The 15,045-nt window shown below is 40.6% G+C and overlaps 1 protein-coding gene across 3 annotated transcripts in view; it reads left to right on the top strand.

The window, feature by feature from the left end:
* Positions 1 to 1,757: 1,757 nt before the first annotated feature.
* PHLPP2 (PH domain and leucine rich repeat protein phosphatase 2) overlaps positions 1,758 to 15,045 on the top strand; it is a 77,162-nt gene continuing 63,874 nt past the window's right edge. For all 3 annotated transcript variants that reach the window (XM_082369778.1, XM_082369777.1, XM_082369776.1), the window contains exons 1-2: positions 1,758 to 5,640; positions 12,971 to 13,248. In XM_082369778.1, coding sequence (XP_082225904.1) covers positions 5,542 to 5,640; positions 12,971 to 13,248 — 377 coding nt within the window. In that variant the 5' untranslated portion in view covers positions 1,758 to 5,541. The remainder of the gene's footprint in view (positions 5,641 to 12,970; positions 13,249 to 15,045) is intronic.

Below are 15,045 nucleotides of genomic sequence, written 5' to 3'. Positions count from 1 at the left end.
GGTTGTGAAGACTGTTTCAAATATTGGATCTTTGAAAGCTTCAGCGTGCCTTAGTTTCTAGGATCAGAATTCGTTCTCCTCTCATTTGGCCGTGCTGCTAAAGGAGGAATCTCTTAATTTCTATGAATACTTGCACATTTCAGTTATTTCTTTCCCTAGTATAACCATTCAAGGGGGAGCAAATTTGTTTAGATTTACAACTTCAGAGCCATTGTGAGGAAAGGGTGATTTCCATGGCTGTTTTCATAACTCCAGGGTGATAAGCAGTGAGCCTAAACACACTTACTTGGACAATTTCACATGCACTTTTACCTCATTTTTTCCCCTCTTCCAGAGTAGTTTTTATTCTATACTCCCTCCCCACCCCCACAGTAATCCTAAGGGAGAATTTGTCTAAGTAATCTCAGAAATCTGTAGGAAGGGTGCTCTGCCCGAGAAGCTTCTCCCACTATGCTCCGGTGCTGTTACCTCGAGGTAATTTGGACAGCCATGGAATGTTTCATGCTGTGTATAGTGATCATCTGTTCATTTTAAGGTCTTTCTAATTTAAAGAAACATTCCTCAGTGTAACATTTGGGAGGGGATTCTTCCCTCTTGTTAGGTAAAAGATGTGCTTCGTACCCCTTGTTTGTCCCATTTATATAAGAAAACTGTCCAGCACTAACGGTTTGAGTATTTCCGTCTACTATATAACATGCTTTCCATTTTTATGTTGTTCTGAGAGGTTGGAAATTAGGGGATACTGTTTTTGAGGTTCAACTTCATTATCTTCTGCATTGGAAAATACTTAGGCTATGAGAACTAGGGGAAGGAAAGTTTGAATGCGTATGTTTTTTTCTAGTGAATGTGTATTACCCACATTGTCCTAAACAGAGAGTGAGCTAGAGAGCAAAAAGTGGATACTCACGAGCTTTGTGGTTAGTGGAGAGGTGGTACATGTCTGTGCACTCAGGAGTTTGGGAATGGGGAGGATCACTGAAAAGAGACGTGCTCAGAAAGTTCTGAAGTTTAAAACGCTTTGACCAGCTCTGGCTCGGGAGGGTGGGCCTACTTGTAGAACTGGAAGTGAATAACTCTTCTTCAAGCAATAGCAGTGAGTGGGTCCCATCTACAGGGTTCCAGGACCTGGAACATTCAAACAGAAGAAAAGGCTGAAGCAGCTTGCACAGTTGCTTCTTGAACTTCCACGAGGCTGATTCTGGCTTCAAGATGGAACATTGGAGTTTTGTTTTTGTTTTTGTTTTTGGAACCTGCTGTTGCGCTTTGTGTGTTTTGTTGTTGTTTTCTCTTTGGGGGCCTCATGGGAAAGAGCTTCTGAACTCTTTCCTTTGTGAACTCCCACTGTGTCCCTGTATAGTCCCTTTTCTTTCATAATGTTGTAAGTTACATTTTCATTAAGCCCCATCACATCTTCTTTACTGTAAAAATATTAAAAGGCTGTTTCCAAGTGGGACAGCTAATGAAGTTCTAATTATTGCAGACATATTTTTGAGATGTAAAAAAAATTTAAAGTTAAATGATAAGTCTTAGAGGCGAGTGAGGAATAAAATGGATGTAAACATTTACATGGGATGCATTAGAATTCTGCTGTGTGTATTGTCTTTTGGTTGAAACAAATTATGAACAGTGACTAATAAAAAGTCAATACTCAATGATTTAAATTTTGCTTCCTCACTTCTTACAAGTGGATTAGAGAAGCCTTTGATGAGTTCTTATTCGAGAGCTTTGAGCTAAACTTACTGACCTGTTAATGTTCCTTTTACACAGAAATCTCACCAAGAGAGGAACTTGAACAAATTTTTAAAAACTTGAAGTTACAGACAGTGAAAAGTGCAATTGGAAATTTTAACTAGTGATTGTTTCCATGCTGGTATTCTCCACATGGGTGAATTCTCACACAAGGCAAAGAAATCATGTCAAGATGAATTGTATGTTAGAGGTGGTCATGAGCTTTTAGTTAAAAGCGACTATTTGTGACTTGTTCAAGTTTATCTGTGACTAAGAAGAGGAAGGCTTGACCAGCCAAATGAATTCTGTTTCATGATCTATTTTATATGAACTCTTCCATAGAAGTGAGAGTGGTTGAAAGTTGGGAGCTTATGTGTTCTAGTACTCAGATGATCCCTGATAGTCCCTTATTGAGAAGAGGGAGAGTGTGATAGTTAGTCCCCTAACTGAGAAGTAGAAGGAAGTAGGCCTTGGCAATTATCTAGTTTATGCAGAAGTGCCCTTTGGTGCTGTTTGATAAGTGACATTTCTATAATCTTTTCTTATATGTGGCTTAGTTAAAATTCATCTTTGTTTCTAATATTAAATTTACCTGACACCTTCATCTCCATGTAACAAGATGAAAATATAAAAGCTGCAGTAGAAAACGTTAGCCAGTAATAGACTCCAGACATTTACTTAACAATACAGTGAATAGTGTTCAGATTTGAACTTCCATCCAGAAGGACCAAATTAATTTTTATCACTTTTTTCAAGTATTTTTCATGCTATTTCCTTCCCTAGTTCAGTTGTCCCCATATTCAACAATACAAAAATGTTCAAGGAAAAAAACATCCTTCAAACCTGGGAGCCAGGTAAATACAGCCTGTTTATTTGAAACTAAAATAAGGAATATCTAAATCTGCTCAATCTGTGGTAGAAATAACAAAGGATTTAGGCCTAAAGATGACTTGTGATCATCAAAGGAGTGGGAACTAGCTATAGAGAAGAAAATGTAGTAAGCTCTTATGGCTCCTCTACCAAAATCTTACAGACGTGAACTCTCCTTCTCCAGACCTTCTTTCCATTTTGTAGTGAAGATTAGGAAGAGCTCCTGGGATAAAGTGTGTGTGTGTGTGTCCCTCCCCAACCCCTTCCAGGTGGAAAGAGAGAGGTATGCACAGCTGCTTACAGGAAGGGTACAGATAGGAGGGAGTCTAATGACTTCTCTGTCTCTTGGCTTGATTCAAACTGATTTTTGTAATGATGAACCTGCAGTGAGGGCAGATGGATATTTGCACAAAAAATCCCAGAGGAATTTATTTTTAGGGTTAGTCTCAGCTGTTTACCATTTCTAGAAATTGTAGTTACATAACCCTTGGCATACATAATGCACACTGCCTTGAACTGGGGGAGAACATGAATATGTGACCTTTGAAACAGTATAAAATGTTAATGGCAATACATGATCTGAAAAGAAAACTCAGAATCAACTGTTTGTCACCACTTAACTGAATTGGATCTTAAACCATGGAGACCTTTAAAGAGAGCTGCGTCATAAATTATCCCCTGCAACACCTGGGCTCGTAGCTTTTTTGTTCTCTTTTTGAAAGAGGTACTACTGTTGTTGAAGAAATAGTAAATACATAACTTTTAGCATATTCTGAATTGATGCTTTAGCCCACTCTCCCATTAATTAAAAAAAAAAAAAAATCATCTACCACTGCTGTTCCCCAGCATGAACTCAAATGCTGGTCGTGTGACAGGATCCTTCCCCTTCAGATGATAAACTAATAAAAAGCTTCTGCTCATGAGATCTGGAAAAGGTAATGTGTAGTACCTCAAGAAACAGGCTTTTAGAAGCACTTAATTCTGAACCACATTTTCATTCTTTTCTCTGCCTGTCTGCCCTTGGTCAAGTCCACTTCTGTCTCCATATTGGTGCTTATCCCTTACATACCAGTGTTCTTGCTGGAAGAAGTTACCCAATAAGCACTGAAATGGGAATCCAACTACTTTGAGTAGCTTTCTTGAAAGTAGTTTCAGGGTAGAAGGAAAACCCAGGAGGTAGACAAAGAGTTTTTTTCACTTTACACCAGACTCACAGAGACATCATTTTAAATTCACTAAAATGAGACAAAGAAATGACGATGACTGGAGATTGGAATTTTGGTATATACAAAGTAACTCATGAGAGGGGAGAAAGTAGTGACCAAACTTTCACAGAAGAAATAATTTGTACAGTGTTAGAATCTTTGTAAGAGTCAAATTTTGTCTTGGAATTTAAAATATCTATAAATGCATACATAGAAGAGGGGAAGAGACTGCACTGATAGATGTCAAACTCTTGTTCTAAATCTACAATTAAAATATTCTTAACATATAGTTGGTCTGGACTAGGCAAGCTGAAGCAATGGTTAATAGGTGATACCATTTATACCAATTTTTCAAAGCACAAGAAATTGTTTTTTTCTGCTAATTCCTTAGAAGTTGCCTGAAGATTCAACACCTGTGTAGGAGGGGGAGACCTAAAAATCCAGAGGTCTAGAAGGTATCCTAAGACAATTTAGAGCAGAATTAACAAGAGGACTCTAAGGAACTGAGTGTCTCTTAAATTTGGAAATTCAGAATAATAGTGACACCTATGAATCACTATGTGTCAAGCACTTTGTATGCATTTGCAAAATCTTCATAATAACTACTATACAGACTAATTTCTATTTCACAGCTAAGAACCAAAGGCTTAGATAAAATAGCACAAGGGTATAGATCTAATAATAAGAGGTAGAGCTGAAATTTGGAATCTGGCTGTCTGATTTGGCCCACTGGCCAGTCACAAAACTATCACTGCAGGAACTAAAAGAAAATAATAAAAATTTTCTGAACTAGAATTGCAAATAATAAAATGGCTTTCAGACCAGACCACATTACTGCTTGAAGCAGAGAACAATATTCTGATAATTTTACTACATGAGGAGAAATTAAAATGTGGCTGGGAGGTGAGATGACATTTTGTACACGAGGTGGGGTCGAATTTGCTGAAGAAGGCCGTGAGCATCTCTAATAAGGAAGAGAAAGGGCCTTGCTAAGGTGAGAATTCTCAACAATGGCTTTGTACGTGAGGGTGACAGTCAATGGTGAAAGTTCAATGGCTTTGTACGTGAGGGTGACAGTCCAGTTTTTTCTTTTTCTTTTTTTTAATTGAAGCATAGTTGTTTTACAATATTGTGTTAATGTCTGCTGTACAACAAAGTGATTCAGCTATAAATATATATACATTATTTTTTCATATTCTTTTCCATTATGTTTTATCATAGGATATTGAATATAGGCATCCGGTTTTGAAGTACAGAGGGAAGGTCTGGGAAAGGTCAATTACAAGAGCCACCCTTGGCGGAGGGCAGCGTCCCCGCGTCACTATTGACAGGTGCAGCCCTCCACCCCCCCCTTCCTTGTCCAGCCCGTACTTCGGAGGCGGGGACAGCAGCAAATAATCCTCCCTGTACCTCATTCCTCCAAACCGAGGGCGGCCGACAACGGAGGCCCAGCCCTGCGGTGGCGCCGGCCTCCGCCCGCGAGGTCCCCTGCCGCCCGCCCAGTGGTTTGCGGCTCTCAGCGCCCAGGACGCACCGGGCCCGCGGCTACGCAGGGCCGAAAGGGCTGCGGGTGGGGCGGGGCCCGCGGGGCTGCGGGTGGGGCGGGGCCGGCGGGGCGGCAGGGGGCTGGGCCGGCGGGCTGCGGGGGGCGGGGCCGCAGGCTGTTCGCGCTCGCCGCCGAGGCTCCGTGCGGCGTAGCGCCGGCCGGGCGTCCCTGTGCAGCCTCCGCCAGCCGCAGATGGGGGAGGTGGAGCCGGGCCCCGCGGGCCCGCTCGAACCTCCGGAGCCGCCCGAAGCGCCCGCGAGCCGCCGACCGGGCGGGATCCGGGTCCTGAAGGTGAGGTAGGCGGGCGGGTTGGGGAGGGAGCGAGAGCGGAGAGAGGCCACCCCTACCCCGCGCGGTGGCCGAGGCAGCCGGCGACCCCCACCTCGCGTCGGTCAGTCAGCCTTGCGGCTCAGTCGCCCCCAAAACCCGGCTGGAGGGGCCGCGGCACCCGCGGAGGCCTCTGCAGCTGGCCCCCGCCGAGGCCGCGGCCGCCTCCGTCCCCACCGCTGCCCATCCCTGGCCGCGTGCCACCCGCCTCGCAGGCCCACGCCTTGGGGCCGGCGTCCACCCGGTCGCCGCCGCCACTCGGCTCCTTCAGGACCCCGGGGCCCGCCTCTGCCTCCCCCGGTTGCGCACGGGGCCCCAAGGCCGGCGGCTCCTGGCCCGAGAGCGGAGCTGATAGTACGCAGGGCTTTCTCCCCGGACACCTGAAGACATCACCCCAGCGGGAGGATGGCGGCGGTGATTGGCCGGGCGCTGCGGTGTGCTGGGGCTGCGCCGGCTGGAGTGGGCCGCCTCTGCCCTCGGAGCTTACCACCGAAGTTAAGACCCGCTTCTCGCTCCGGAGCGCGGGCCTGGAGAGAGAATCCCCGGAGGAGCTTGATCTCGGAGAATCGCTGGGCGTGTTGCAGAAGGGAGGAGGGGTTGGACGAAAAGGGGCATTCCTGCTGGCGGGAGTGGGGCTGACGATCCAGAGAGACGGCGACGGGGGAGCAGTTATGCAACAGGCAGCTAACGGGGCTTTTGGCAGGAACTGGGGGGAGTAGGAGGAAATGAAGGCAGATGCAGGCAAGGGGGGAGCGGAGTCTTGAAGGTGATGACAAGAAGTTAAAATGCACAAGGAATGTAAAGTGGGAAGGGGACAGTGAAGGTGGTTAAAAGGAGGGGTTGTGGGAGACACACTGGATAGAGTTTTCTACTAGCCTTCGAAATAGTTGGAGAGAAATTTTTCTGTAGGTCAGATATGTAAACTAGGTGTCCTGGAGATGGAGTGGAATTCCTTCTAAAGTTCTAGAAGAGGAATCAGCAGGCTTTAAAACTTGCCAGAGAAAAGGAAGAGAGCAAAGAAAATTTAGATTTGACGTGTTTAAAAAATACTTTGCAAAACAATGAAAATGCATAATGTTTAAAAATTCATTAAGTAATAGTTGTTCTTTGGGATTGAGGGTGCGCACTATATACTCGCCACTAAGATTATACGTAGGGCATCACAAAGAAACAACAACATTGAAAAAAATAATCGATTTGAAGCATCTGGTGAATCCATGAAACAACATAAATTAGAATTCTAAAATATAAAACATCACATGTGTATGTATAACTGATTCACTTTGTTATAAAGCAGAAACTAACACACCATTGTAAAGCAATTATACTCCAATAAAGATGTTAAAAAAAAAACAAAAAACATTTTTTCTGCTACTACCTCCCAGTCTTAATGCAGCGACTTAAAGAAATAACTTTTCATAGTTTATCTCCACTTCTGCATAGACCTTATACATATTTGCTTTAATCATGTTTTATATTAAATATAATTACTCACATTATATTAAATATAATTTATATTAAAATTATATTTTAATTAAATATAATTACTCAAAGGCTTTTGGATATTTACTTAAAACTGTAAGGTCGCAAAAATGTAAATTGTGAATGAACTTAAAAAAGTTCTGCTGGCCTGGCTTATCAGGAAAGGGCAGGTCTGAGAGATAGGTAGTGCCCTCTGGCCTAGAAGGTAAACAGCCTTGGATATTTTTACAACTATTTTTTTGGTGGGGAGAGAGTGAGTTGTGGGAGGGAAGGAATTGAGAAATGAGGATCTTTTCTGAAAGGTTCGACCTTCCTACACTTCCAGGAAGTGGTCCAACCTACCACTGGTTCCGTGGGGTTCCAATCTGGGGACCATTAGAAAGAGTCCAGAAATTGATCTTGATTATAGTGCTGAGCTGGTGATGTGGGAGGCTAACAGTGTCTTAGACCTTTGCATCCTTGCAAATAAATGGGATAGGCTATGAAGAATAGGTGCGGTGTGTTCTACAGACAGAAGTTCCCTTCAGTAGCTGAGTGGTTGAATTTTGCGTCAGGTGAAACTGGAAAGGAATATTTAAGTAGAAGACTTTCAGAATGGGGAAGAAAGCCATAGTCTCCTACATGTTCTTTTCTGAAAACCCTTTGAAAAAGGCTTACCATTCTTTTTTTGTAACTCTTTTATACTTAATACCAAATCATGAACATCATTATTGTCAAAGAGTATAGATCTTCTTAAAAAGGCTAATATAGCTAAACTGGTGTAACTTTAGCCAGGTTAGATCTAGGTCCACCGTATGGCATACTGGAAAATTTGATTCAAAATCTGCCCCCAGATTTATTTAGCAAATTGCTATTTATTTATTTATTTAAACATCTTTATTAGAGTATAATTGCTTTACAATGGTGTGTCAGTTTCTGCTTTATAACAAAGTGAATCAGTTATACATATGTCCCCATATCTCTTCCCTCTTGCATCTCCCTCCCTCCTACCCTCCCTATCCCACCCCTCTAGGTGGTCACAAAGCACCGAGCTGATCTCTCTGTGCTATGCAGCTGCTTCCCACTAGCTATCTATTTTACGTTTGGTAGTGTATATATGTCCATGCCACTCTCTCACTTTGTCCCAGCTTACCCTTCCCCCCTCCCCGTATCCTCAAGTCCATTCCCTAGTAGGTCTGCATCTTTATTCCCGTCTTGCCCGTAGGTTCTTCTGACCATTTTCTTTTTTTTTAGATTCCATATATATGTGTTAGCATACGGTATTTGTTTTTCTCTTTCTGACTTACTTCACTCTGTATGACAGTCTCTAGGTCCATCCACCTCACTACAGATAACTCAGTTTCGTTCCTTTTTATGGCTGAGTAATATTCCATTGTATATATGTGCCACATCTTCTTTATCCATTCATCTGTTGATGGACACTTTGGTTGCTTCCATGTCCTGGCTATTGTAAATAGAGCTGCAATGAACATTTTGGTACATGACTCTTTTTGAATTATGGTTTTCTCAGGGTATATGCCCAGTAGTGGGATTGCTGGGTCGTATGGTAGTTCTATTTTTAGTTTTTTAAGGAACCTCCATACTGTTCTCCATAGTGGCTGTATCAATTTACATTCCCACCAACAGTGCAAGAGGGTTCCCTTTTCTCCACAGCAAATTGCTATTTAGAATATAGTCCTTTATAACTGTAGTTGGAATATAAGTATGAGATTTTTAATATTCTTTAAGATTATTGGGAGTATCCTTGAAGCAGAAATTTCCAGATGTTTGGAAATTTGGAGAGTTTTTTTTCTTTTTTTTTTACTCAGTCTGTAGAAGAAATGAAGTTATAATTAATCTAGTCAGTGGATTCTGTGAGACGTGTTTTTTCAATAATAGTTTCAGGTTTTTATCAACATAATTTGTGTGTATGGCTTTTAAAATCAATTACTACCAAAAAGACTTCAATGAACTGAAATATTCTTCCCCTCTTTGTCTCATCCACCCCTTTAGCATGTATATTCCTAGAGATGAGCCCATATTCTAAAGTTTTGAATGCAGGAACATATCTCCTACTTTAGGATATTTCACAGTCTAGTAGAACTCACTGAGTATGAAGAGTTACTTCAGTAGATCCTGTTCTACCATGCATACCTGAGAGTTAGTTCATTGGGCGTTTAATAGTTTATCACCTTTGAACTGATCAGAGCCCTCATTTTTAGAGGGTTAAAAGTGTAAAACTGAAGTGGGTACTTAAATCATGGCTTACTCTGAAGATTTCAGCTTTCTAGAAATATCTTTAAGTCTTAAATGTGCTCTTTATACATTTGTTTGATGTGAGGATGATTATAGTTATGTTGCCTTTTAGAGAAACTTGTCAGTAGTTCTTACATAAGAGTAAAGGGAGGAAATAAAGTGTTCTCCATCTAGCAATTCCAGTGGAATAGTGATTCTAAAAGCTTCAAGCATCTCAGAGGACAGAAGTGACCTTTCCAACATTTACCTGATGGTTTAGGCAGTGGAGAAGGAAGCACTAGGTAATTCAGCAGTAACTAATGATAGCTAAACAGTCCATCTAGATTGTTGCCAGAAGGCTATGCTTGCTTGGTATCTAGGCCTTTAAATGCCCATTGGACAGGTTTAAGAGAATGATATGTACTGAAGTTTTAACTCAGCAGTTTATTTTCATGGAGTGGAATATATCATATAAACAGGAGATACATTCTTTGACCAACAACACATGGGTTTCAACAGTGTAAAGTTCTTAAAGACTTTATCTATAGTCTTAAGGGAAATAGATATACACATTAAAAAATGACTGTTAAAAATCCTCACAGAAGAGAAATCATGGATGAACTAATGTAATACTTCCTGGGGTCTGCCTTGACTTTTCTAAGATTGAGAAGGTTAGTGGGATATTATTTGACCTTAAAAAGTTTTTTAAAGAAGTTTTTTGGTGGATGTGTGGAGTGGTGTCCACTGGCCCTCTCTTAATAGCAGTAAGCAAAATTTCTCTCCACCGACTGCAGAATGCAGAGCTTCTTTGTATAAATGTTACTGCACCATATAGAATACTGTTTTCAGATGGTTCAGTTGATCTTTACCGAAGATTAAAAAATAAGGAATATTTAAAATCACTGTCTAATTATGCAGTGGTTAAGATTATTTAGTGGTGCAAATATGATTGTCCCTGTGTTTATAAAATAAGTGCTCAAAAGCCCTTTGTTAATTCTGAGATGTTCAGCTTTGAGAAAATGCTCTTGATGAGAAGAAAGACACCTAGTTCCCACTTGTAGCAGGGGTTTATCCTACTTACCTAAAGTTAGAATCAGTAATAATCCTCATGGTTTTGATTAGCTATACTCAAATCCCTAAGATCTGTAAAATGATCGATTCACGTATTATCATAAATTTAAACAATGAAGCCATTCTCGATTTCTTGTTTTTCTTTCTCTCCATGTGGGGAATACCTTCTAACTTTTCCTTCCCCTTTCTTTATCATCTTCAGAGATTTAATTTTAGGCGCTACAGTTATCCTCAAATATTTAATCTCAGTAATTACAAAAATAATATTTGCTTTATTTATAGATATTTCTGTTTTCCAGTGAGGAATAGAAGCAAAAGTATTTTATTTACTTTGTGGCTGATACAGAGGAAAGATGATAGGGTTTCCTATAAAAATGGAGATTTTTTTCCCCAAGTTTGTTCAACTTCTTACTAAACCTAATTAGGCTAAAGTACAGACTGGGAATAAATGTCTGTGACATCACTGAGTTCTGCATGCATCTCTGGGCCACCCAGGTGCTAAGGTACTGTAATAGGTTCTCAGTGTTTAAGAGAAGAAGAAATACCAAATAAATAATTAAAAGCTCATTGTGATTTACATGGTAATGGAAGTATGTTTAAGGTGAAGAAGTTCTGTGGAGGAGAGTGTAGAGTTATTAATTCTTTTTAATTAGGAGGAGAAAGCAGGGATGGGAGACATGGAAAGCTCCACAGAGAGGGTGACATTTGAGTAATTTTGAAGAATATTCAGATGGACAAGATGGAGAAGGACATTTCAGGCAAGTCACAGAATTGTGGAATAGTTGGTGTGTTTGGGGAGTTGGATATGACAAACAGAGTGAAATACAGTGGGGAATGGCCCTGGAGAGGTGTGTCAGTGTAATTGTTTGTGGAAATTAGTTTTTTATTAATGGGAATAGAAATCGCCCATTTAAAAAAAAATAGAGCAGGTAAATATTGATCTTTAGAAACGTTATATTACTGTAGCAGTTGTTTTTGCTTTGAGATAATGTGACTTCACAATGTATATGCATACCTAAGTTATCAAATGCAACAGTAATTTTTTTTTTTGAAACATGAAGATAATGGAAAGAATATTTGTGCAGTATTGTGTTGATTCTGTAATTCCTTATTTGGGATATGAGGCAGAGGACTAGGACCCTAGAGAAACTTTCAGTTTGCATATGGAGACATACAGAAATGTTTATCGCAGCATTGTTTCCAACAGTGAAAAATTAGAAACAAACTAAATGCCCTCAGCAGGAGAATGGATAAATTTCAGTGTATTCGTATAATGGAATATTATTCAAAAGAATGAGCAGGGTGTATTAATCATAGATATATCTCTAAACCAATGTTGAATCAAAGAAAAAAAATTACAGGGTGAAACATAAGTATGTTAGGTTTTAGATAAAGTTTTAAATCATGTAAAACAATATAGAGTTTATGGATATATACGTATATGGCAAACATAAAAAATGCATGGGAGGACTTTCCTGGTGGCACATTGGTTAAGAATCCACCTGCCAACGCAGGGGACACGGATTTGAGCCCTGGTCTCGGAAGATCCCACATGCTGTGGAGCAACTAAGCCCGTGAGCCACAACTACTGAGCCCACATGCCACAACTACTGAAGCCCACTCACCTAGAGCCTGTGCTTGGCAACAAGAGAAGCCACCGCAATGAGAAGCCCATGTACCGCAACGAAGAGCAGCCCCCGCTCGCCACAACTAGAGAAGGCCCATGCTCAGCAACGAAGACCCAACACAGCCAAAAATCAATCAATCAATCAATAAAAATCAGAAATTAAAAAAAAAATGCATGGGATGACAAACACTATAGTAGAGTGTTTATTTCTGGGGAGAGAGGGAGGGGAATGGGATTTTTTTAGGTAGGTGGCTTTAGCTATATATGTAAGGATATATCGTATGTATGTTCTTTAGAATCATGATCTGAACTAAATATGGCAAAATATTAAAGTTTGTGAAAATTAGGTAGTAGGTACACTACTGTTGTTCTTGACATTTTTCTGAAAACATGAAGAAAAAAAAAGGTCAGAAGATGACTGACAGGGACTTCCCTGGTGGGGAAGAATCGGCCTTACAATGCAGGGCACATGGGTTTTGATCCCTGGTTGGGGAATTAAGATCCCACATGCCGCGAGGCAACTAAGCCCGTGCGCCTCAAACTACAGAGCCCACGTGCCCTGAAGCCTGTGCGCCACAATTAGAGAAAGAAAACCCGCACACCGCAATGAAGTTCCCGTGTGCCGCCACTAAGACCTGACGCAGCCAAAAATAAAAAAGTAAAAAAATTAAAAATAGAAAAAAAAAAAAGATGATGGACAGAGACATGAACAGCTAGCAGTAAAGAGAATGAAATTTTTCAGTTTAGGGATGGGCATGGCAGGTGCAGAAGGCTCTGTGAGAGGAGGCGGTACTGAGTCAAGTATTGGTGACTACGGAGTGGAAAGGCGGGCTGAGGACTGAATGTGTCTAATTCAGTCAGATATTTGAGCTAATGATTTCTTTTTCCTGACGTTTTTAGAGAACTATGAAACGCAATGGGAGCAGACATTGTCTGAATAGGAGAAGTAGGTTTGGCTCTCGAGAGAGAGACTGGCTGAGAGAAGATGTGAAGAGAGGCTGTGTTTACCTGTACGGAGCAGACACCGCCACGGCCACTGCAGTCAGCGCCTCCTCCGCTGCCTCCTCCTCCTCCGACTTACATCTTGTCCTTTGCACAGTAGACACGCCAACGTCAGAAATTTGTGCTGGAGAGGGAAGGGAACGTCTTTATTTGCAGCTTCATGGAGACCTGGTCAGGTGAGGTCAGAGTTTTACCACTAATTCTCCTGCAGTATAAGTCACATGTGTTTCTGCTTGGAAGTGGGCTTTAGGATTTTATTCGTGCTGGAGCTGATGATGGTTATGGGGTCACTAGGCTTGGAAAAAGATTTGTCCTTGGAATGCTGACATTAGGATTCTTGAATTTAAAAACTGTCAGTGAAGGAAAATTTGATAGTTACTTCATTTGGATTATATCATAGGTCGGATATCTAAATTTAAAATAAATATTTTTTTAAAGTTTTTTAAAATTAAATTTATTTATTTTTGGCTGCATTGGGTCTTCGTTGCTGTGCGCGGGCTTTCTCTAGTTGCGGTGAGTGGGGGCTACTCTTCGTTGCGGTGCACGGGCTTCTCATTGCAGTGGCTTCTCTTGTTGTGGAGCACGGGCTGTAGGCACGTGGGCTTCAGTAGTTGTGGCTCGCAGGCTCAGTGGTTGTGACTCACGGGCTCTAGAGTGCGGGCTCAGTAGTTGTGGCTTGCGGGCTTAGTTGCTCTGTGGCATGTGGGGTCCTCCCGGACCAGGGCACGAACCCGTGTCCCCTGAATTGGCAGGCGGATTCTTAACCACTGCGCTGCCAGGGAAGCCCAAAAGAAATATTTTTAAAGTTTTTAAGTAATACATATAAACAGAATGAAATAGAAATGTATAAAAGGAAATAGAATGAGAAGTACTTATGGTCATGCATGAGTATGTGTCATTATTTGTATATAAATTTTAAAAACTAATGGTGCTACATGCAACATGTCAACTTAATATCTCTTAGAAATCTTTCCATATTAATATTTATATAATTTTCACTTATTTAATGGCTAAATAGTATTTCATTTTATGAATCTACCACAATTTTAGCTGGTCTCCTATTAATGGACATGTAGGTTGTTACCAGTTTTTTACTACAAGTACTGCTGCAATTAATATCCTTGTACCTGTGATATTTCTCCCATGTGGAAGTCATCTGTAGGGTAAAGTCCTAGAAGTGGAATTGCTGGCTCAGAGGGTATGTGCATGTTTAATTTTGATAGATTTTGTCAAATTCCTCTTCATAGAACTTATACTTTGATGAATAATATAAAAGTATACCTATTTCCCCCTTACTTTCTCCAGAATATGTTAAATTTTACATATACAGACACATCCTCATGCACGAGCACATACTTGATTGTGAATAGAAATGATTGTCAACAGTTTTTAGAGAATCATAAATTCAACATTCCAAGGACAAATCTTTTTTCAAGCCTGATGACTTAGAATTTTGCAAATCTGATAGGAATTTTGTTATTTTGTTTTAATTTTCATTTATGTTAATGAGTTAGGTTGAACATATTTTCATAGGTTTAAAAGCCATTTGTGTTTTCTTTAAAATCTTTTATATAAACGTGAAGAAAAAGTAGTCTCATAGTAGTCTTATACTGTGCGTATGAACTCTTTTATTCAGCTTTTTAAAAAAAAAACTATTAGTTCTTTGAGTTAGACCTCGAATAAGAGTTCCTTAAGTGCCTGACCATTGACTTTCTCTCCTCCCCTTTCCCTGTAATAAATAAATGTCTCAAAACAGAATTCACAACTGTGGATTCAGTACTGTTGAAAGTGAGAAAGGAGGCTCCCACTTACACCTAAAAATGTGGCAACGATAGTAACACATTTAGCTGAGCTAAACATTGATATCATTTTAAAGTCTAAACTGGGGTTTATTATGTGTTCCTTTAGGATTTGGACTAATTCCTGAAAAAGTAGATTAGCACTTGAATGTTTTCCTTGTTCACCAGTTAACT

Source organism: Balaenoptera borealis (assembly GCF_965194805.1).
Source record: "Balaenoptera borealis genome assembly, chromosome: 19".
Classification (NCBI taxonomy): domain Eukaryota; kingdom Metazoa; phylum Chordata; class Mammalia; order Artiodactyla; family Balaenopteridae; genus Balaenoptera; species Balaenoptera borealis.
Note: the sequence above shows the minus strand (reverse complement) of the source record. Positions and strands in the feature narration are given on the sequence as shown.